Source organism: Miniopterus schreibersii, assembly GCF_964146895.1.
Source record: "Miniopterus schreibersii genome assembly, chromosome: 1".
NCBI classification, from domain to species: domain Eukaryota; kingdom Metazoa; phylum Chordata; class Mammalia; order Chiroptera; family Miniopteridae; genus Miniopterus; species Miniopterus schreibersii.
In genome coordinates this window covers 63,149,871-63,175,042 of record NC_138101.1, presented here as the reverse complement: position 1 = coordinate 63,175,042, position 25,172 = coordinate 63,149,871, and the positions used below count along the sequence as shown (strand labels likewise).

The following is a 25,172-nucleotide window of genomic DNA, read 5'->3' as shown; positions in this document are numbered from 1 at the left end:
CATCATTTATTATACTCATTTTTTAGGTATTTTTTATTATTGTTCAAAATATTACAGGTGTCTTTTTCTCCCCACTGACCCATTCCACGCCGCCCCACCCCCTCCCCAGTCCCTCACCACACCACTGTCTGTGTCCTTGGGTTGCGCATATAAATTCTTTGGTTAATCTCTCCCCCTCCACCCACCCTCCCCCTGCATCCCTCTGAGACAGGTATGTTTTTATTGGTATCACAGTGGTACCTCGGTTTTCGAACGTCTCCGTCGACGATCATTTCCGTTTACGAGAGCCGTAAACCCGGATAAATGCTTCGGTTTTCGAACACGCCTCGGAAGTCGAACATGCCCGGTGGCTACCGCTGAGGGCAAGACCCTGAGGCCCAGCTGTGGGCTGTGGATCCCTCGGTTTTCCAACGTTTCAGAGCTCCAACGGTCTTCCAGAATGGATGACATTTGAAAACCGAGGCACCACTGTATTGTGGTAAAGTTTCAGTTTATTGTAGTCTGCTATCTTACTACCTGTTTATTATTCAAACTGATTTAATAGAAACTGTACTTCATTCTTTGCTCCCACTTAACTAAAACTGCTCTCAGTAATGTGATCAGTGACCTTCATGTTATCAAATCCAGTTAAAGTTTTAAATTTTCTTAGTGTATACACGTTTAATTTATATATTAAATGAGATAACATACATGGAATTTAGTATTTTTGCTTTCCTTTTGGTTTACTTCCTCTCCTCTCCCCCCTCTTCTTCCATCCAAATTCCCATCTTTACTCCACTTACCCTCCCCAGACCAATGATGTCATCTTCACTAAAGTATATCATCCCCATTTTTCTCCATGCTCATAAAATTGTAATGCAAACATATATAGATGCACACACACAACCACCCAAAGTAAGAGTGTATATATACACATACACACAGAGGTGGGATTCAACATGCATCTTGTTTTTTTCACTACTGCATAGAAATACTGAGTCAACTAATATGACTCTAATTTGTGTTTTCCACTAAGATAAATGTCATGAGTTTAAAAAATGCACATATTCATGTATACCGATCTTTAGGATTTCTGTGACAAAGAATATATTTTTTCCCAAATATTATCAAATTGTTTTCTAAAAAGACTGTAACAATTCATATTTCTCACCACTGGGGACAACAAGGGATCTGTAATAAATATTATCAAAAGTAACTTTACAGGGTGATCTGATCATAAATCCCTAGCTAGGCAGGTCCTGGTGGGTGGTCTCCCCCAGGCCTATGAAAGGTTTATCTTCACCTTCAGCAAGCCCGGCCCATTGTTTTTGTGCTTCTAGGTTACACCTTTGAAATGGCTCTTTTTCAGACCCCTCTGAAGCTAACTATTCTCAGGAGAGCACATAATCTTAACTATCCCGTAATCCAATCCCTGCCTTGCTTTCTCCACCTTGTTCTCTTCCTTACATTTCCTTCTTAATCCCAAATACATAAAAGAAAGTGCAAAACTGTCATTTTCCAGAGCATTGAAGGTCTTGCTTCCCAGAATTTTCATCAATTGGTTCAATTAAACATAAAAATTCTCTACAGGTTTGGACGTTTCTTATGTCCACATTACCCATTTTTGCATACTTACTGTATGTACGGATTATCATCATATATTACACAATACATATTAATATGGTATAGGTGTTAACTCTCTGTCTGCAAACCACATTGCAATTTCCCCCATATTTATTACGTAATAATATTTGACTTCGTTTCTCTTTCATTACATAAATGTTAATTATTGCCACATAGGTCTTCCCTTTCTTTAGTCTTGTATTTTCTCTTCCCCTCTTCTATCTCCCCACTTTCTCTTTAAAATGATTTTTTTTAATTTTTTAAAATTATTTTGTGTCACATCAAAGCTTTTAGTGCAAACTGGAAATCCAATTTTGTTTTCTCTTTGAACAGCATATGTATCATATATTAAAGTTTTATCTATATCTACAGTCTAAATGCTTTTCTATCTTGTTTATGCTTTTTTCTCGTTAATCTTCACCCGAGGATATTTTTTCCATTGATTTTTTAGAGAGGGGGGGGGGAGGGAGGGGAGAGAGAGAGAAACATGGATGTGAGAGAGGCACATCTATTGGTTGCCTCCTGCACGCACCCTGAGCAGGGCCAGGGATCGAACCAGAGACCCTTTTGTGCGAGGGCCAATGCTCTGACCACTGAGCATACCAACCAGGGCTCTCTTGTTTGTTCTTATTTAATACAATTATTTTTCTTATATTAATTGACTTCATTCCAATGGCTTTATAGTATGTGCTGGTATCTGGTGAGTAAAATATCCTCTCAATCGTCTTTTGTTTGTAGAATTTTCTAACTATGCTTCTATATGAATCTTAAGATTACTTAATCCAATTTTTAAATGCTCTTTTGGTTCTAATGTGAATTTTATTGAATTTATATATTAAGAGACATATTTTTGCAATAATATTTTTCCATGCTTTTAAATTTTAATTGCTTTTAGTAACATTTTTATAGGTGTTTTTTTTCTTTCTTATGAGTCTTGTACATTTTTTGGTAAATTTATTTTCCCATTATTTATTGTATTTTTCTTTTGCTATTTTGAATGAAATATTTTTCCATTAGCATTTCAAACTGCCTATTGCTATTAAAATCTGTATCTTCATCTTGTTTCCAAATACTTTACTAAAATCCCCCTGTAATTGTTTTTCCTCATCGCCCTGGTTTCCTAGGTGTATAATATCAACAAAAAGTTTTCTGTTTTCCTATATTTGTACTGATTATTTCATTTTTTAATCTTATCAGCCACTCACTGGATCCTTCAAAATAGATTTTAACATTAAAAGACATTAACCATTCCTGCTAGTTTCTGGTTTTAATTAGAAGTTTATGATTATCAACACTTGTAGGCTTTTTATAGTCTTCATTCTGTTTAGTTTCCTTCAATGTCTATTTTACTCAAGAATCTTCATTATGAATGACTATTGAATCGTAGCAATAACCTCTCTAGCAGCTTTTGATATATTTTCTCTTCTTTCATTAATTTATGGAAGTGATTGTGTTGATAGCTTTACTGAGATCAAAACACTTGAATTCTGGAAGACAATCCTCTTTTCCATCGTGTATTAGCCTTTTTTTGTTTGTTTTATGGTGCCACAATTTTATTTAGTATTTTCATCCATGTGTACAAGCGACACTGGTCTATAGGGGAAGGGGGGATTGTTTTGTGTTTCTTTATCAGCTTTTTATACTAATGTTATACTAGCCAAATGAAAAAATTGGGAAGTTTTTTCCCTTTTATTTATTTATTTATTTTTTATTTTATTTTTTAATATATCTTTATTGATTTCAGAGAGAGGAAGGGCGAGGGAGAGAGAGAGATAGAAACATCAATGATGAGAGAGTCATTGATCAAGCCCGCAACCCGGGCATGTGCCCTGACCGGGAATCGAACCCCGATCGCCTGGATCCCAGGTCGACGCTCAACCGCTGAGCCACGCCCGGCTGGGCAGTTTTTTCCCTTTTAAAAAAATTTCTGATTATTTAAATAACATTGGAATTATCTTTCATGCAACCCTAGTACTTTTTAAGTTATGGATTTAAGATATCATTTTTCCATTCTTACTTGATATTGTTCAATTAACATTTTAAATTTCGCCATATGTCACTTTCCGTCCTTTACGTCTTCCTAGGAAATTATGCATCTCCTCTACCAAAGTGTTGCTTTACAGTTGCACACAGCCTTTTAAGGTGAACATTTTTCTATTTTCATCTTGTTTTACTTCTTGACACCAATATAGTTGAAAACTCTGTACTTCTAGGTTTTGAGTTTCTTAAATTTGTTGAATGGGTGTTATTGATGCCTATCTTTAGTGTGATAATACAGAGGAATGCATGGTGAATACTAATAAAACTTACAGAAAATTTTAAAATGTAGCGAATTGTTTGTTGACAGTTTTATTTTCTCAGTAGCACAGGGCTCATCTCTAATTATGCAATTTATTACCCTTTTCCCCTTTTCTATATTATTTGGAAGATTACAGCCTTATAATGGAGATCAGGAACTTGTTAACATTGTAGCTAATCTGACAACAGAGCTCTGTGAGAACAGAGTCACAGATCCTCTGTAAGCAAACAATCAAGCACTTAAGCCAAAAGAGTGATGTCCTCTGTCTCAAAGACATTGATACGCGTAATAGATTTTCAGTGTTCTTCAGGACCATAACTAGTATAAAATTGCATAACACAATTGCTAATACAGTAACTAATACGAACTGTCTACTTTTTATATTAAAATAATGCTTGCTACATGATTGATGAAACTGGAGCAAAAGTTAAAATCAGACTATGTGAACATAAAATAAAGCGAGCTCCTAGTAAAAGATTTTTATGACAAACTACAGCACAACCTCAGATGAAACAGCACAGCTAAAACCAACCAACCAACCAAAAAAACAGCTCTGGGAGTCCTGCATTCCCACCTCTGGGGCAAGGGACAGAAATGGCCAGCTGGCCAGCAAGGCAGTAAGGCAGTTAGTGAACTGCTGCTCAGTGGATTTTAAAGATGATTTCAATCCTCCCTAAAGGGGAGGAGGTCACTGAACATAATTCATGCGGCTTAAATCACTATTCCTTTATTTAGTCTTCCTCATTCTTTAACAAATTAAATTTTGTAGTGAATTGCAGTCATGAAACTTGAAACATGTTTTAGTTGAATGGAAAAACTTCCTATGATAAGCCTCCAAATATCGGGGAATGAGTCAAGCTGTTTCCTGCACCAATTTTCTCCTGGGATGTACCACTTTAAGCACTAAGCTTTTAACTACTTGAAGTGGAAACTGGTATCATCAAAAGCAACACATACCCTTCCTTCTTACCACCTTACCACACAGTATTGCCCTGGCCGGGGCCGCTCGGTTGAGCATCGTCTTGTGCATCAAAAGGTTCCTGGTTCGATTCCTGATCAGGGCACAGGCCCAGGTTGTGGGTTCGTTCGATCCCCTGGTCAGGGTCCGTACAGGAGGCAACCGGTTGGTGTTTTTCATGTCAGTGTTTCTCTCTCTCTCTCCCCCCCCTCCCTTTCTCTAAAATTAGTAAAAACATTTTAAAAATAAAATACCATATAGTACTTGATTCAAATTCATCATCAGACATCCCTTGTATAATTTGATGACAGAAATGCTCTCAGGGACTGTGCTGTGCAGGATCCCCCAACGGTCCTGAGGTGCAATGCTTTTAATTTTCACATTGTATTTCTTTTTTGGTTCCCTCCTCCCCTGCAGTCAGCTGTCACATTTTATTGTTTCCCTGCCTCTGACAGGACCCTGTAGATACTTGATTTCTTGAGGAGCAGAAATCAGATAACCAAACTTGTTAGAATCAGGTGTGAAGTAAGAAAAGGAGACTGTGAAGACGGGACCTGAGGCACTCGCTTCTGAGTAAAGCCCGCGTGAGTTACTAGTACCCCTCAGATTGGTGACGCTGCCACAGCTGCATTCGAAACGAATGAAGTGCCGTTAGTTAGATGCTTCTGGTCGGCAGGAAATAAAATATCCACCCTAATTTATGAACCCTGTTGAACAGCAGCGTTTTGAGAGTACGACTCTCTTTGCAGAAGAGTCTGACAGCACGTTTCTAAGGAAGACTATGTACAGAAGGCAGAAATACACAGGCCAGCAGATGGCTTAATTAGCTTTGCATAAACTTACTAACAAATTAGGTTACAAAATACAAACGTAATTTAATGAATCATCATGAGGCATTGAATTCAAAGCTTTGTAATGTGCTGTTCATAATACAACTTGCTTAACTATCCATATGAATGAATGAATCATTAATACCTGAAGCCTGCTCAACAGTTTTGAATACCTATTTATGAAACAGAGGTGCTCCTTTGCTGACCAAGGCAATGAGTAGCTCTCTGGGCCTCGAAACAATCATGTGAGACAGTAACAACAGAGCTGTTCCGTGAAGGTTTTAGAAACCCAAGGTATGTATTTCAAGAGCTAAGTTATCTTCTGTTGTATTAATTCAGATGCAGTTGCTTATGATGGAGTTCTGGGAATTTACAAGAAGTGACAGCAACTGATCATAATGCATAATGTAGTTATTAAAACAGCTTGCTACCAACCCCAGGCTTCCGAAAAACTTGCACAGGTGGGAAAAATATTTGGGCACAATTCTTTAACATATTTAAGCAACTGAACATGTGAGGGGAAACTTTATTGAGAGTATACCTTCTTACTTTTGGGGTGTTAAAGTGATGTTTTAGATGATTAGTTTTCAATTTTTTTAATGTTCTTGACAAAATTTAAAGTTGATAATTTCATTTTAGTCTCCACAGTTGGAAAATTTCTCTTCTCCTATGAAATCTAAGTATGGAGCTAGGACATATATAAACATTTCTCTGTTACAGTGAAAGATTCAAACTTTCCAAGGCTATCCAAACTTTTGGAGAAGATTTTTCCCAAGGTCTTGTGATCAACTATGTAAAAATAATTGGTTAATCTGACAGTGAAGCCCCTTTAGGGTTGTTGAAGAAGAGGTTTCAGGAAAAAGTACCCAGAACCAAAGGAAGAACAATGTTATATTTCCCTCCTCACAGGTGAGGAGAGGAAAGAGCAACAATAATTTTGGATTTACACCTTGTAAAACTCCTGAAAACTACAACTACATTTCTAACCCTAACTTTAAAATTCCTGCTCTTGGTCATGTGAAAGTCAAGATCACACAACACAACCTACTGGCATTACATGTAATAAAAATCCAGGTACCATGCTTAGTGTGGTGTCTGGTACATATAAGTGCTCAATAAATATCAGCTTTATGATTGGAAGAATTACATGTCTGCCTCCTGCACCTTCTCCATATTTAAGGACAGCATAGTGAAGTGACTGGATTCTATCTTTAATAGACTTAAAAATAGCTAACAACATAAGAACTGTAATACAGCACAAGATGAAACTAAACAGACTCTTAGACTAAAAAATTACAGGTTTTAAAGAGTCTCCAATAAGTTTATTTTGCAAACTTTTTGTGTTGTTTTATCGGTTTACACTGTTATAAAGAGGAAAATGTTCATATAAACACAATTTTAACCACTGAAATACTTATTATTTTAATATGTTTATTTCTAGTTGACCTTTAAATTTCAGCAGCTCATGAGTTTAGGTATAAGTGTTCTTGCCACCCCACCCTCTTAGTGAGTCAAACAGCTCAAGATACACAAGATACCTAAGCGGATGCAAACAAGTCTATTATAAACAAACTTTTATAATGTAAATAAGTGTTCCTAGTTGGAACTTTCTATATCCAGTTCACATCTTCCCTGAAATTGGGATATTTATATTTATTAGACAACAATCTCTATAAAGCAAAGAGTTTATCTCTTTGAAAATTCAAGTAATTCTTGAGAACAGTATTTTCCTTATTGATCTAAGTAGAATGGAGAGAGGAAGGCTGAAAAAGAAAGAAATCACTTCAACTGATCAAAACAGAAGGTAACTGAAAGATAACATTTAATAGAGTAGGGAGAAAATTTTAAATTATATATTCTATTGAAAATATTGATATTCAAATAGTTTTGGATCCACTGCCCAATTAATTAAAATCAGAAGTGTTGGTTTTATTGTAGGAAGATACATCAATTCTTTGAAGTCAGAATAAAGGGTGCACAATTTAATTTCTATATAAATGACTGAACATATGAACTATCAAATATAAACAGTAGTGTAGCAAGAAAATGAATTTGCAGAAATAGTTACTCCACTAGTAGTAATAACGAAGACCACCATTTGAAAGATCTATACACAAAGAATGAAAAAATATCATTATAAGATTTTACAGCACTCAATTCACTCCTATTTCATTACTATTATACTTCTTTCTTCTTCAGTATTAGTGGGCCCACATTATCTCCTGTCAATTCATTGTGTTTATTATGTGAACCATCACAGGCAGGAAACTAGAAAGGAAAAAGAATTACAAGTGTTACTTTAAAAATGATTCAATAAGTTGAAATATTTGTGAAACGCTCTTATAAAGAAAGCGCATTACTTTGAAAAAAAATCAGATAGCTTTCCTGAGTAATACATATAGTCTATATTTAACCTAGCTACATTCCAATACCATAGCAAATCTAATAATTTTAAATAGTTAATTCAGTATTTGGTATAGATTTTAAATAAAAAGCTTTGGATGATTCCATATGAGGCAATAAAATAGATTTAAAAGGGGATCAAAATGAGCTTTTGTTCTCTGTGGAGCTCTAAATTTGAGCTCACGTATTCACTTATTTATGTTTAAAAAGAATGTAATTTTTTAAAAAAATATATCTTTATTGATTTCAGAGAGAGGAAAGGAGAGGGAGAGAGACAGAAACATCAATGATGAGAGAGTCATTGATCGGCTGCAGCCTGCAACCTAGGCATGTGCCCTGACCGGGAATTGAGCCCCCAATCTCCTGGATCCTAGGTCGATGCTCAACTGCTGAGCCATGCATATTGTAACATTTTTGAAAAATTAAAATAAACGGTTTTAAAAATTCACTCATAGATGACAATGAACATTTAGTATTTTTCCCTACATTTACTATGTATATCCATGTTTGTTTAAAGAATATCGTAACAGGCTGCCAGCGTGGCTCTGTTGGTTGAGCATTGTGTGCACTTCTGAAAGGTCACTGGTTCAATTCCTGATCAGGGACTTGCCCAGGTTGCAGGTTCCCAGGAGGCAGCCGATTGATGTTTCTCTCTCCCCCTCTCCCTTTCTCTCTCAAATCAATAAAAACATATTTTAAAAATACTATAATATACTTGTCTTATTTATATAACATTATGCTTTCATGTCATTAAATATTCTTTAAAAACATGATCTGTAGTAGTTTCCTAACACCTCATCATTTTTATTACACCATACTTTAATCATTCCCCTATTATCAGATTCTAGATTGTTTCTAACAATTTGCTATTAAAGTAATGCTGTAATGAACATTATTGTTCTAAAAACCTCAAATAACCTATGATCAAAGTAGTGGAAGAAAACAGATCTTGTCAAGACTCATTAGCTCTATACTATACACTATACGATAAGCACATACTGAGAGGCACTGTACATGCATCATCTCACTAAATCCTTGAAAATGTCAGTGACACTGATATATTGTCAGACTTAAAAATCAGAGATTAAATATTAAATAACTTGACTAATCAAAGTCATACTGTAAGTGCCAGGCATCAGCTTTGAACAAAATTTATTCAGACTCCAAAGCTTAAACTCTTCCACTAAGCCTTATGGCCTCTCTCATAACACAGGTATATTTCAAACAACACATTAGTTACTCTAGCCAACTGCTAAAACATGGCAAAAACATAAGATTCCTACCCTTCCTTGCTGCTCTAACTTTTCTAAATGTAGGTAGTATGGATCATAAAATGCAAACTTTAATTTAGGAATACAGACTTTCAGTACTGAAAGTATGGAAAAACCTCTCATTTCACAGAGCCTCAAAACTGAGGGTTTGAGAAGGAAAACACTTTAACTACACAAAATTTTAGCGTATGTATAAGTGGACATCTTACCGTCTTAGAACGCCAACACCTACAATAAGCTGCTTTAGCAAGACACAAGTCTTCAATGTTTATTTCATTCACCACTTTGGGATTTTCCTTTTGTATTTTAAGATTAATCAAGCTATCCTTCTGTTGTTTTTTCTTTGGGAGGAATGGACGAACTGCAAGGTAGCCAAGTAGTGCAAGTACACCAAGGAAAGGCAATAACCGAAGCCATTCTGAAACTAAACATGTACAGATGTGTTAGTCTGAGTGCTCTTGTAATAAAACTCAAATAGCATGCCTCATCCTTGAGCTGATTCTTTTATCCATTCTTTACTTCTTACCTTAACATCTTTACTATTCATCTTTAAAACCATGAATCAGTAAATCAAGCCACCTTTACCTAGGACCACCTTGTTTCATTTGTGGGCTAATTTGACACTTGTGAAATGGAAACAAAATTTTCAGATACAGGTCCTATATCAAATATCCTGTCATTATCCTATTTGTGTTTACCTTTATTTCAGGAATTATGACCCATAATCATAAGCAAAATTCAATGTGTGATATATTTTATAGGTTTAGACAATATTTCCACCATGTCTAAAAGCATACAACAGAATATCTGTATTTTACCATTCATATGTAGGTGTCCCAAAAAAAGTATATACACCCTATGAGTAATAATAAAGGTAGTGTTTATTAAAATACATTTCATTTTCAAAACTGAGCTATCAGCTATTAAAGTGTGTACACAATTTTTGGAGGACACCCTATATAATTTCAGACAGAACATGTTTTAATTTCTTTTACTTTCAATGCTTTATATACTTTGGTAAGGCATAGAAACACCTAGATGTTGTGTAAAGGCTATAATTTTAAAAAAACTAATTGAAATTTTCGTATACTGTGTTCTCACTGTCAGATACATTTTATTACATAAGTGTTTAAGTGCCTTCTTGAGTACTCAGCACCGCTTTGTATTATAAAGTGATGTAGTGATATAAATGAAATGGTCCCTATGCCTGTGGAGACAAACACACCGGGAAACTAAGATAAACATTTCAGCATGTATTTATCACATGTTGGATAGTGTCCAGCCTCTGCTGGGCTCTGCAGGGAATCCGTTCTGTTCTTAAAGTGATCATTTGACATCCTTCCCTAAGGGCCTACCTGGTACCTTGCTAGGCACTATGTAAAAATAGCTTAGTAGAGAAGAGAAAAACTGAAGATTATGTGTCCACACATACTAATAAATATTAATGATAATAGACTATGCTAAGAATGCAACTGTGTTTTTTCATTTAATACTTTGTTAGTTTGAACAACTGTATTTGGTAGGTACCACTAGTAGTCTCATTTTTCATGTGGGTAAACTGTAGCTTAACCATAGCTAGCCCAGGAAAGGAAGTCCAAAGGTTTTCTCAATCACCGTGAATCAAATACAACAGATACATTTTTGTTACGGGGCTAGGTACAGAAAACTTGGGTATAGAAACTCACCATGACAGAAAGTCCCAGATGCCTAGCAAGGGGCAAAACTGGGAAAACAGGAACCTTGTTCCCAGGGTAAACGATCTTCCCCTAGCACATGCTGGTCATGCAGTTTAGAGTCCCTGAATGTTTCCTCCCTAAAGATAACATCTAGGCCTCAGTTGTATTTCAGCTCCAGGCCCAGAAGAGCAGCAAAACCAGACAACTGGCACTGTGTCTGCCTCAGGACCAGATACACTGACTAATGACCCCGCCCCGGCACTGACCAATCAGTGGAGACCATCACCCGGAAACAGCCCACCTGGAAAGCTGATGAATATTCTATTGAGACACTCCCCTGAGACCTCCCCTAAGATTTCCAATAGCAAGAAGAGATAAATACACTCAGGACAAAGGACTCAGTGCACACTCCCCACCAGGGGAACATGCTGCCACCATCTCCTTCCCCCTCCTTGCCTCTGAGGGGACCCCAGGACACTTGCAACCAGGGGAGCAATGGACAGTGGCAGCTCGGGCTCGGTTTACCCCCTGAGCCTGCCCCCAAGGCCCCCTTCTCTCTCTGACTTCTCAGTGAGCCAGAGCAGCCCAGCCTAGGCTCTCCTGTTACTTCTGCTATGCACCTTCCTTGGTTCACTGTCCTAAGCATGGTTTTGCTGCCATCATGGTGTAGCCCTTCCCTGTCCTCATTCCTTTTAAATTTTTCTTTATTCACTGTCTGAGATGGCTATTTAGCCTGCCCGCACACCACCGACCTTAACCTTTCGATTTTATCTGTCCTCTTGCTAAAATTACTCTCGAGATAACTGTTCTTACTGTGGAACTACTGAAAGACTGGCTTAATGCCACCTCTTCCAAAATGAAACTATTTTTGAAGTAACACCATGCCAAAGGTTTGTTATGAGCTCTAAATGAAACAACCCATTTATGTATGTATAGCACCTATAAGGGTTCTTGGCACAGGAAAAATATACAATAAATGTTAGCTTTTAGTTAAGAGACTAAGGAGATTGGTAGCAACTCCCTTGAAAAAATATTTTGCCAACTCAACTTAACGCTATATGGTAGAAATTAGGGGGCAGGAGGTATAATCTTTTAGTCACCAGAATAAAGCTCTGTAAGGGTAAGGATCTCACCTGTCATGCTGGCTACTCTATTCTCAAAACCAAAATGGAGATATTCCATATAGATCCTTTGAATTAAACTTCTGGAAATGACAAAGAACTTCTTCTTGGGGGAGAGAAGTCTGTCTATAGATCTGTGTGGTCCAATATAGTAGCCACTAGCCATACTGTTTTGATTTGTACTCAAGATTTTGTTTTAATCAGATGTAAGATGACAGACACAGAGACAACGGCCTTGAAAGAAAAGTTTCCTACTTACAGTTCCCAAGAAGAGAGAGCACGCCATGCCACGCAGGACACATGGGAAAGTACCAGGGTTCATGGGGAGGAAGGTGACAGAAAGTGTGGGCACAAGCCTTTATTGTGTCTTCCAGGAAACAGCAAGGTAGAGCAGGGAAACAATCTAGGACTGAATACTTTCAGTGGGCTCTAGACTATTGACAGGTCCCTAGTTGTTTTATATTTGGCCCAGGGTGATTTAAGGCAGGGGAAATCCTGCGGAGTTAGATAAAGGAGGTAGTTAAGGTATAGGCTTTGGATTGGTTGATTTGTGTATGAAAGGTGAGCTCCACAGGCAACCTGTTTATTATCCCTGGTCCTGGGAGAGGCGAGTTCTCCAGGGCCAACAAGGCCCCCAAGATGTCAAAGCATCATAAAACATAGAAAGTAAAAAACATGATTAAAACACTGATGTGGCTATTTAAATTATTAAAATTAAGTAAAACTCAAAATCCAGTTTCTAAGACACACTAGTCACATTTCAACAGCTCGGCAGCCACACGTGGCTAAGAGGCTACTGAAATGATCAGCACAGAGAACATTTCCATCACCACAGAAAGTTTTTTGGATGGTGCTACAAAAGACCACAGTTTCTGTAAGTATAAACTCTATAGCACAGCAGGGCTACTCTGACAGCTTCATCTCCCACAAACATCCCATCTCTCAAGTACTCAAAGCCACCCCAAAGCTATTACCTAGTAGCAGCCTTCCTGTGTTCTTTGCATAAGGAATTCCTTGTTTGCCATGCCTACCTCTGGTCTATGACTCATTTGGGTAAAATCCTTTAAGACTAGGGTGACCTACTGCCTCCTCCAGAAGTCTTTCTTGATTCACAAAGCAAATTAATCACTTCCTAATGCTTTCCCAAGACCCTTTTCCACACGTCCTTCTATTACACTATTGTAATCTATTTATAAAGCTGACTCTCCCATAAGCCCGTAAGAAAAGGAGCTGTGTGCTACTCTTCTGGAACAAATTAGACACTTCAGATGTTTAATGAATGACTTACTGAATGAATAATGTAGAGCATAAATGTCAGTCCCTTTCTCACTCATCACACTGTACTGTAATTTATTTACACTTATCTTGTAGATCAGACAATTACCTTATATTGATATTGGTCCCAACAGCCAGTATAGTATCTTGAAATAGTAGTTACTCAATAGATGTTTGTTGAATGTAGAATAACATTAAGTATCATACTGTCTATTACAAAATTAAAAAGTCAAAAGAGGTTAAATGACTCGAAGTCAAAAAGTAAATGAATGGAAAAAAATACACAAAAACAAAGAAAAGTAAATAAATTAAGAATGTAAAGATGAAAACCTTAACTTAGATTCTTAAGTTTAGTGTTTCCTATCTCAGACCACAAATCTCAGGAAATAAATGGTGTTAATACTGTTTTAAAATCTACTACAGGAAACGTTCTTTTGACGCACTTAATACTTTGGCCCCTGACTAGATAGTCAGGTACTCCATGTTTTAAAAATTCTTGTGGCATACCGGTAGAAAATCGCTGATATAAAGTAATGAAAAGTACTATTATCTCCTACAACAAAGTAATGACTTATATAACAGTTTTAGTACAATATGCTTCTTAATGATAAACTTCATTTTAACTACAGAAAAGCTTTATAAAGGAAAATACTACAGCCTATAAAACTCAATTAGAAATCACTATTAATGCTGATTTTAGTAAAGAAATATGAAATACAGAAAAATCAAACAAGGAACTTTTAAAAAAACTTTTAAGACCAGCTATTTCCTATGAACCTGTTTGATATATGTTGAGCTATTACAGATATTTTAGCTACTGTGAAAAAAACCTGTTACCTACTAATTATTAGGTATAATGTATATTTTGTACAGTATATTTTTTATTTTGTTTTAGGATTATCAAAAATAGTATTTTTAAAAAATTTAGAAAAATATAAAAAATAAAGTAACTTTTAATCCCATCAGTTAAGAGTAAGTAACACTTTTTTGTATTTCTATGTTGTAGGTTTTGGTTTTTGTGTGTGTATGTGCATATATATATATATATGCTTTAAATACTTAAAACCCAAAAAGCAAAACTGATACCATGTTGTATATACAGTCTATATCATGCTTTTTTTCACTTAATATTGTATCAGAAACATTTTCCAATTCCCTAATATCCTTTGGAAACATGAATTTTAATGGTTATACCCACCTATCATGTCCCCCAATCACATCAGATCTACAAGGGCAGGGACCTTATTTGGCTGCATCACCACTGTATCCTTGGTGACTAAATGATGCTTGGCTCATTTTATTTTATATTGAGGCATAATTTAGTGTTTAGCCTGTTGATGTCTTAAGTGTTCAATCTGATAAATTTTTCAACTACATAGAACTGTGATCACTACCTAAAACAAAACAGGGTATTTCCATCACTCTAGAAAGTTCACACTTGTACAATCCCTTCTCTCTGGGTTCTTTCATCAATTTAAATGCTTAATAAGTATTTCTGAATGAAGAAATCTGATCCATATGCTACTGTTAAACAATTTCTTTTCAACTTTTTTACTATGTAATTATTAAATACCCACTACACAGAGATACTGTGCTAAAAGCAAGTGCAGCAGCTGCCTTATTTGTCTCTATGTATCCAGTGCTTATTACAGTGCCTGGCACAGACCAGGATTTCAAATAACTAATTCAAAGTTTATGTGTTGTATAAATCCAGATTTTCGTATACTTGGAATCAGGTTTCTTTGGTCTGTAAAATAGGAATAACAATAATTCATTCATTTGTTCAACAATACAAGTACCCACCACATTCCAAATATTGCACTAGGTGCTGGGGATACAGGCTGATAGTGAGATAAGGTCCCTGCTCTTATAGGATATACATTTTAGAAGAGATTAGAAGACTCAGTCCCTACTGCCAAAGAGCTTTCCACCTAGTATAAAACATAGATCTACAAAAAAGGAATATAGTACTGTGTACTATGTGCAGTCATAAGCAAACAATACAGTGGACAAAGGGATTAACTCTCTGCAAAGTTGAGCAAAGAGAAGGATTTGATACCTAAACAGGTTCTGAAAGATACTAACTATAGGAGTCCACAGGCAGATGGGAAGAGCCACAGAGAAGAAACGGCAAAGGCAAAGGCAAAGGCAGAGAGAGATGAAAAGTTTAGGAAGCTACATGCTACAGTACTGCTGGGATATAATGAAAAAGAGGGACTGCATAAGTGAGCAGGTGCCAGACTATGAAAAGCTCTGCTATAAAAGGGAACCACTGAAATACCTGAATATTAATATAACTGGAAAACTGTTCACTTATGAAATTACACTGGTATAGATGGAAGATGGATTAGTGGAGAAACATGAAGGAAGAGCAGAGAGGGCTAGTGGTAGGAGGGTAAAGAGGCAAGACCACCTCTTGAAAATCCACTGATACAACCTAGAAAAAAATAATGTAAGCTGAAACTAAGACAGTGGCCATCAAAGCAGAGAGAACAAACGGCCCCCCTAGCGTAGTGCATGTGCATGTGCGCGCACTTTTTCTGAGGAAACAGTCTTCACTGGGATCTCAGAGCAGGTCTGTGATCAACCCTCACTCACCTTGAAACATAAGACCTGCTAACTCAGGTGGTTCAAATCAATAGGATTTGGTGACTGATTAAGTACGGAGCTTGAGGCAAATACAGGAAGTGAAGCTCCTTCATGATTCCCAGATTTCTGGTTTCATTATCTGGATGTACGGTGGTACTGGCCTCAAATTGAAAAAAACAAAAACAACATAAGAAGGGCAGCTTTACGCATGACAAGAAAGTGCAGTATTATAGAAGGAAAAAATAGGGGGTGTCAACATTCTTAAAAAATGTAAGGGAAAGGCTCAAGTTCAACAGATACCAGCAAAAAGGGATACTGATGGATGGTAGAAGACAGTTTCCTTTGACGGAGAGTAAAACAGTTCCAGTGTGAAAGCAGCTCCGCAGTGCCTACCAGATGCCACCTGCCTCGCTCCCTCATCCCAAAACACACAGAGGGATAGAAAAAAAAAGACGACGCCACTGAGAGCGCTACAGGGGAAGTGCTATACTCAAGGAGAGCTTCGTTTCACTTAGGGCAAGAAGGTGCCTCAAGTATTAAGGGTTTTAGAAGACAAGCCATGATTTGAAGATAAAAGTATGGGAGAAGATCAGGGGTTGCAGAAAGGAGAGAAGCATTTCTGGCTGCAGTTAAGTCAAAGATGGAACTGTCTGACCTCTATGTTCAATCCGTTAAAAAGGTGTCCAGCTGGCAATCCTTTGTTTACTCGTTTGAATGTAAAAGGAGGATTAAATTTCCTTAAAATTTTTCCCTTAATTCAAATATTTTCACTTCTGACAGACCTTCTTCCACTATCAATGACATGGTGCCTGTTACCAATTTTTTAAAATATGTTTTTATTGATTTTAGAGAGAGAGGAAGGGAGGAGAGACAGAAAGAGACAGCGATGAGAGAGGCGTAATTCTGCTGCCTCCTGCACCCCCCGACTGAGGATCGAGCCCACAACCCGGGCATGTGCCCTGACTGGGCATTGACCCAGGGACCTCTCAGTGCACAGGACAATGCTCAACCAACTGAGCCACACCAGCCAGGGCTCCAATTTTTAAAAAAATCACCTGTTTCTAATTTAAAAAAAATAAAAATCAGACACTAGTACTATTAATACCGAGCATGGTTCCAATATTCATTTTGTAATGTTCTACTTCTCACTATTAAGATAAACAATAAGTTTAAGAAGGTAGAGTGAAAGAACCAGCACTGTCAGAGAAACAAAACCTAGACAGAAAAATGTATTTCAAAGCAACTTGAGGAGCAAGTGATTTTATAACACCAATTTTCTGAAAGTTTAGATACTGTTAAAAGAAAGTATCTCCTTAGAAGAGATTGAATTAAGAAGAGGCAGATTCAACCTTTTATGTAGATGGGCTAGCTATCACACCCTACTCCTTGATCAAGATATATAAACAAATTCAGTGACAAAAGCATTGTTAAAAAGTACATATAGACATACATAGGTCTCAATGAAGAACTATATTCTAAGGAACCAGGACAGATTTTTTCCCCCCTTTCAAAAGGTTGCATATAATGATATCATAAAAATAATATTGGCAATTTGGTTGCTGATAATTTTATAACATTTTCTTATGTATCATTTACAGGTAAGACACAAACAATTTCTATTTCTGAACTTTAGAAAGATAAAAGTAAAATATTTTCAATGGATGGCTTTATCATTATTACTTCAAACCTAACACAGACTATTCAAGACAAAAGGGCAAATAAAATGAAATTAATAATCAATGTTTAAGTTTTTTTCCCCATTCATTATTACGAACAGAACAGTGTCACCATATCTAGAACACTGCCTGGCCCATAGTAAGTATTCAGTAAATACCTGATAACTCAAGGAATTTTAAATTGCAAAGTAGTTATATGGAAGAAAATGTTTCAATGAGATCGTTCTCTACAAAGGCTAATCTCTTTAATTACACTGATTTTTAACTATAGTGGGTCTAGTTAGGAAGAGGGGGAAAAAACATTTACAACTTATAGTAACTATGTAAATATTTTCCTAAATTCTAAAAAAAAAAAAAAAAAGTTTTCTAAAATAAAATTCTTCAATCTTTCAGAAATAACCTTTATTATTTACTTGTTAATAAATTAAACTCTTTAGTTTGAACTTAATGATTTATTATATTTTCCTATTGAGAAAACTCACCTTTGGTTAATTTCTTTAAAAAAAAAAAAGGTACAATTTACATATGATAAACTGATCTTAGGTGTTTAGCTCTGGGTTGTGACAATTAAATACACTGTAGTCTCCACTGAATGTGTAAAATATTTCCATCGCCCCACAAAGTATTCTCCTGCCCCTTTCTGGTCTATCTCCCACCACTGATTTCTATAACTAAAGCTTTTTTCACTCAACATAAAGTTTTTGAGATTCACCAGTGGATCAGTAATTCATCCCTTTTTATTGCTAACAAGTATTCCACTCTGTGAATGTATCATAATTTGTTTATCCATTTTCCCACAAGTAGATACTTGGAAAGCTTCCAGTTAGGAGCTGCTATGAACATGCTTATATGTCTTTTTGTGGAAATATGTTCTCAACTCTGTTCCACTTCTAAATTCTCTGTTCAAAGTTGGCCCTTTCTAGATAAATAAAGCTAATACGCTTAAAGCTGTTAGCTCTGATATGTTTGTTTCACTGGGATAAACACTGCCTTTAGGATCAAAACCATTTCATTTCAAAGCAGCAAACTAGTCCAAGTGGGGAAAAACTACTATATTCCAAGTTTAATAACTAGCTTTTAAATCTAGAAATAAATAATTTTCTGACTTTAGAATGGGAGATGCTTTTCGTTGTTCTATTTTAAAAGTTTATTATGACAGGGAAAGCTTTTTAAAGGTCAAAAGTATTAGAATACACTCCACTTCCAAAGGGCAAAATCGTACAAATTTATCTTAAAAGCCTCACTCTTAAAAATGTGACCTAAACTAAAATAGATAAGTTGTCTCTGGTAGATAAGGACTGTCTGTAAATACTGTACAGTAATAGTTAAGTAAGGATCTCCAAGTGTTTACTAAGAATGCAAAGTCATCATGAGAGAGTCAATTTTTTTTTAAACCGCTGGATCTAAATACGGAAGGAAAAACAGGCAACAATAATGTGAACTATAACCTTTTTTTGCCCTAATTGTCATAGGATCGAAAATGAAAATACTTTTGGTCTCCTAGACATTTACACAATTGCTGAAAGTTATCTTTCAGGTTTTTATTTCAACAAAGTCTAAGTATGGATTCTATACAATAAACTCATCTGAGGTGGTTAGCTCTGGGTTGTGACAATTCAAGGGAGCCAAACGTCATTAGCTATTCTGAAGGAGAGATTCAGAGTGGAAACTGCTTTTCTTCCATAGTGCTTCAAAACAGAATCTACAGCTGCTACAGTCATTGTCCAGATCAAAACAGACTATCTCATTTTTTTTTCATAAAGTAGGTATTAAAACATGTTCATGTTTCCAATACAAATAAGCAATACAATGAGAACCAAATTGTAGACACATTGTAAGGGACTTAAGCTAAGTATGTACTATTAAGATATTTACCAGAGTTGTCATTATTTCTGAGAATCAGTCCTCACATTAAATATTTAAAAGCTTTAAAGAGGAAGTTACTATATAAGAGAGTATTTTTTTTTCTTGACTGTTAAAAATTCAGCAGTTCACTTATGCAAATTATTAAAAAGGTAAGTTGGCAACTGGGAACAAATGTCGCAAAATGGTAATATCCTTTTCACCTGGTATTATTATTTTAGTGACTATACCCAAGGTTATAATTCAAAAGAGAAAAAAATAACAACTGGTATTGGTACGGGCTACTTACCACTGAATATTATGAAAAAAACATATATTTTCATACAAACATTCCAAATTTCCAGCTTCAGGGGAATGGTTAGGACTAATTTGGTGTTAATCTAAAGTAAGATTATATAGTTAGAACAAGATGAGGAATACATAAAACTATGTAAAGTAATTAAGTAAAAGAAATAATAAAGGGGAAAAAACACAATTTTACGCAATTGCTGCAATTCTATCAGCATAAACTGGTTGGACCAAAAGACTTTGATATTTATAAACACTTGATTTGAAACAGTTTTTTCATTTTATGTTACTTTTATGTGGCTTCTGATGTTTAGATGTTTCTTTTTAATATTTTATTATTCAGCTACCATGGTTTCTATTAAATTACAAACTTTCTACTAAACCCTTTAACATCTAAAATGTTAGTATCTCACAATCCACTTATCTACAGAGCAACTGTCTCTGTCCATAATTCAAAGAATCTCTAGATTTGTAACAGTCATCTAGTTTCCCCATCTAAATCTATCCGCCCACCAGATTCTGCCACTTTTTTATTTTTTAAATCTCTGAGAGGGGCTATTTGTTTGGAGAGATTTCCTTAATTAAAAAAGATTTATTTTTTACTTCCTTGTATTGGAGTCGAAATCACCTTCAAATAATTTTCACTAATTTAGTCCCAGCTGTCTTTTGGTCTACACAAACTAAATGTTCCAGTCAGGCCTCCAAATGCTGTGTATTAAGTCAGCTAACAGGGACCTCCAGGCTGCTCCAAGCTAAACAAGCCTATTTACCTCAAAATTGTCTTAATTCATGTTTAACGTCCCCTGATACTCGGAACATAAGTTCAATGTTTGCTGAACCAATATGGCTTTTTCCCCCTTAACATCCTAATCAAGCTTTCAGTCTGGTTTACAAATATCCCACGTACACTGTAATGCTCGGAACTCAACAAAATCTTTCAAGTGCTGCCTGCGTTCTGGAAAACTTCATCCTTTAGATTTGAAATCCTGAGTTACGGGCTTTCTTTTTTTATTTATAAACGAAGGGCCTTAAGTACATAATGTTACATATATAAATTTAACTTCCTTTTCTAAAATTGGACCATTGTACTAGCCTTTGAACCCTTTCTGGCTAATGTATCTTTCCTCCAACTTCAGTTACAACTGCCTGCAGGCGCCGAGTGACCGAGGCGACCTCAAACGCCCCACGGTAGGTCATCTCCTCCCTGAGGGAATGGAGATTACTTTCTAATACTGTTACTAAACAAAACTGTCGCGTACATATTCCGTGTGTCTGTGCCTCTCCCACACACACTCACACCCACACGCTGCGCGCAAAACCCAGCCGCGCGCCGGCGCTGCCTGATACACAGCGGCTTGGAAAAGGCGGCTGTTTCGGCTTTAAGCAAGCGCACTGCAGAGAGCGACGGAGGTGGTAAGATGAGCCCGGTCCCAGCTCAGCACCTTCTCTGGAAAAAACCGCTCTCGCCACGGAAGGAAGCCGGAGAGAGACGAGGCCACGCGCCCCGAGCCCCCGGCCCGGAGGAGGCCTCCCCGCGCTCCCGGCGGCTGCGCCGACGCGCGCCCGCCGTCACCGGGTCACGCGCCACCCGCGCAGCTCCGCCCCGCCCCTCGGCCCGGAACCTTGCGGACCCCCGCCAACCCCGCCCCCGCCTCGGGAAGCGCGCGAAGATGGGCACCGGCTGAAGGCGGGGATTACCTGTCAGCCGGGCGAACCCGGTAATGCTCTCGGGGACTGGGAGTCGCTTAAGATACGCGGGGAGCTGCACCTTCACGATGCGGGCCACGCTCTCCAGCACCATCCTCTCCGGCGGCGTCCGCTCCTCTCCCGAGCCCCTGCCGCGCCTGCGCCAAGAGCCGAGGCGGACGGCGGGCCTTGGAAGGCCGAGTGCCTGCGGGGGGCGGGGCTGCGACCCCGGGGAAGCGAGCTGCCCGGCGCCGATTGGCAGCGGGCGAGTGACGTGCGCGCCGGGCGGGCGCCGAGGGGCCGCGGGCGGCCGCGGGCTCCGGGGCCGCGGAACAGGCCGGGAGCCGGCCCGCCCTGGGTTAGGGTCTGGCGGAGGTCCCTCGGCGTGGGCCTTCGACGTGTGTGGACGCTGGAGGTCCCTAGAAAGGATGTCGTGTGGGTGAGATAAAGCACGGGAGTGCTTTGTAACCTGCAGGTGCCTTTCAGAAGCGGGGTTCTGCCACGTCTCCTCACTGCTGCCCCCCCGCCTCGGCCTTTTCCAAGAAAAGGTCGGGTGCTCTAGGATGTCATACTCGCCGGAGACGACCGCCGCCCCCGCGGTGCTGACTGCTCCCTGCCCCGACCCCGGGGTTTACAGAGCAGCTGGAACGCCCGACCCAAGCCAAGCGGCTCGCAGCTTTGCCCTCGCGGCGGGGCCCCTCCGCGGCCGGAGGACTGCCCGCTCACACCGGCCCGCGGCGGCCCTCGGGTGTTGTCCGTTCGTTCTGCAGATCAGTTTTTCTCGGTGAACGAAAACTGGGAACGGGATAAACATACAGCCTTACGGTTTCTTTTCTGTTTTGTTGCAGGGCTTCTGCTGCAACCTCAAGTATCCGTGAAGATCTTTCAATTTTATTATATTTTTATTAACATCTTTTTAAAAATTGAGGGGCGTAAGGAGACAGCTTCACTCTCTTGAAACCCCGTTCTTGGCATGACTTCTGTTGCTTATTTTTTGTTTTGATGTAACGCGCTCGCGGACTGCGTGTTGCGTATGTCGCTGTGACTGAATCCGCGCCTCACTCCAGCTCTGAACGTCACTTGCCAACAGCGCACAGTACCAAGAACTGCGATGGTCGTTTTCATTTTGTGTGACTTAATGTAACAGCCAGTTGTAATAAATACATTTCACTTTTTATTTTTCCCTTGGTAGTTTCATTTTAAAGTGAGAAAGGAATCTTTTTAAAGCAACCTTTCATTGGATTGTTTAAATTTGTGGTTGTCCAGGACTCACTTCAGCAAACCCCTGCCCAGCGTCTGCCATGGCGCACATACCCCTGCTCCCAAGTGTGGCCAAGGGGAAGCTGGTTGTGGGGTGTGGGGCATTGAGGATGAGCTTAAATTAGTGAGCTGGGATTTCTCCATGTGTGATTTCTCCTTCCTTCTTCATGAAGGGCTTTGAGGTCTGGGCTGGAGTTGGGGTAGGAAGAAAAGGGGAGCAGGCTTCAGGCCAAAGGCTGGGGAGCGGCTCTCCCTGCACTCTTGTTCTGGTACTGGACCCTCAAAATGTTGAATTCTAAATTTGCACCTGACCTGTAGGTTTTATGCAGGGATATTTGTCAAGGCAGAAGAGTACAACCTATTTCATTGAACTGTTTATTAGTTTGGTTTAAATCTTAAATCGTTAGGCAGATGGAACGTGGGTTTCTGTTTGTACTCTTGCCCTGAGCCCTGCAAATGTGGTAGGTGGTTGTAGCTGGTCACCTATCCCTGTTCATTTCCAGATAAATTCTGCAGTAGAACTTTGTATGGCATAAGGGTCACTGACTCACCTTGTGAAGTAAAATTTTTCTCAACTGAAAAATAAGTGAATAAATTTGTGGTTGTCACTGACTAAAAAATAACCATAAGAGTTGATTGCAATCTAGAAAACTGATTACCTGTCATTTTACTCTGTTCAAAATTGTCAAAGAACACTTACAATGGGAATTCTATTAAGATGTTTAGGTACAGGTTCATGTTCATGAGCTTGAGCAATATAAAAGTGATACACCAAGTGATGATAAAAAGGTTGGTGTTCACATTAGGACTTCCTTTCAATTTCCTTTTGGGAGCTTGCTTTTGGTTTGATGGAAGAAGGACCCTAGAGCTTATCCCTAATATGATGATCTTAAACATCCCTGTCTTCTGGACTGCTCTGTTGGCAGTTATCTTTAATCGCTGCTGGTCTGATACAGAGACACCACTGAGGAGATGGTTGAGGTAGACACAAGCTGGGAGTGAGGCACACTAAGGGAAGAAAAGCTTGGAGAATGCCACTAAAGGCTTTGTGGTTTTGACAAGGGCAAAACAAGCTGTATTGAGATTTTTAAGGCTTCTAAGTTTTTCTTTAAAGGAATTAAAATATATACCTCAATTAGGAGAAATAACAGTAAAAGGCTCAAGTGCCAAATGTGCAATGTGATGTGACCACTACCGAGATCAATATATATAGAATATATACAACATCCCCGAGAGCTGCTTTGTGCCCCTTCTAACCACCACCACCACCATTCTGTCTTGCTTTGCATTCTCTTGAACTTCATATAAAAGGAATTATACAGTATGTAGTTTTTTGTATGAATTACTTCCCCTGAGCAGTTTATGTGGATAGCTGATTTGCTATTTACAAGTAGAAGAGATGTAGTGAGTGGAAGTCTATATGGATGGTGGATAAGCATTTTTCTTTTTTTAATTTAGAGGAGGCGTGGATGTATACATTACCTATTTATGATGCGTTATATGAGCTAGGCTAATGTATAAAAGGAGAATTTCTAACCCGACCAATTTTTTAAAAATCCTTATGCATTATAGGGAATATTTTCTTAGATTCCCTTTACTTTAAATTTATATCCAGTTTTATTCATATTTTTTAAATCGCATTTCATTTCCACAACCCTGCCTTCTTGGCAGTACATGAAATGGGCTGAAGATAGTATTGTCCTAAATAGAAGTGACAGGATTATCCAACCACCTTCTGAAATGCTGTCCAACAGAATCTGGTTTTGTTAGCATTAATTCTTATATTTAGACTCCATTTCTAAAACACATAAAGATACTCTGTTGTCAGAAAAGGCCATACAAAATAATATGTGAATAAGGTTAAAGGCGTTAGTATTTAATGTTAAAACTTGAGTGAGCTTTAGGCAGCATGGCTCAGTTGGTTGAACACTGTTCCATGCACCTAAAGGTCGCAGGTTCCAGTCCCGGTCAGGGCGCATACCCAGGTTTGGGTTCCACCCCCAGTTGGGGTGCGTGTGGGAGGCAACCGATTGATGTCTCTCCCCTCCCTCTCTCTCTAGAATCAATAAAAACATACCCTCAGATGAGGGTAAAGAAGCGGGCAGAGGACCTGAGCAGACGCCTGTCCCAAAAGACACAGAGGGCCAGCAGATACGTGAAAAGACTCCCAACTTCACTAGCTACTGGGAAATGCAAATCAAAACTACAGTGCGAGCCCGGCCGGTATGGCTCAGTTAGTTGAGCGTCATCCTGTGCACAGAAGGTTTAACGGCTTGATTCCTGGTCAGGGCACGTACCCAGTTTTCGGGTTCATGTATGAGAGGCAACCAATTTATGTTTCATGTCGATGTTTTTCTCTTTCTCCCTCTCTAAAA

At 38.3% G+C, this 25,172-nt stretch overlaps 1 protein-coding gene and 1 long non-coding RNA gene across 3 annotated transcripts; one reads left to right on the top strand and one right to left on the bottom strand.

The window, feature by feature from the left end:
- Positions 1–3,330: 3,330 nt before the first annotated feature.
- CISD2 (CDGSH iron sulfur domain 2) lies at positions 3,331–21,847 on the bottom strand. The gene is made up of 3 exons (XM_081162749.1): positions 21,550–21,847; positions 9,573–9,787; positions 3,331–7,957 (listed from the first exon to the last, which is right to left on the bottom strand). The coding sequence occupies exons 1-3, from the start codon at positions 21,650–21,652 to the stop codon at positions 7,868–7,870; spliced, it is 408 nt and encodes a 135-aa protein (XP_081018875.1). The 5' UTR covers positions 21,653–21,847; the 3' UTR covers positions 3,331–7,867.
- On the top strand, positions 21,180–22,714 carry LOC308569197. Of its 2 annotated transcripts, none has more exons than XR_014000578.1 (2): positions 21,180–21,569; positions 22,386–22,714. It is a non-coding gene; the product is annotated as an uncharacterized lncRNA (long non-coding RNA). The 2 variants fall into 2 exon arrangements; XR_014000579.1 differs by lacking the exon at positions 21,180–21,569 and adding an exon at positions 21,832–21,976.
- The last annotated feature ends 2,458 nt before the right edge of the window (positions 22,715–25,172 follow it).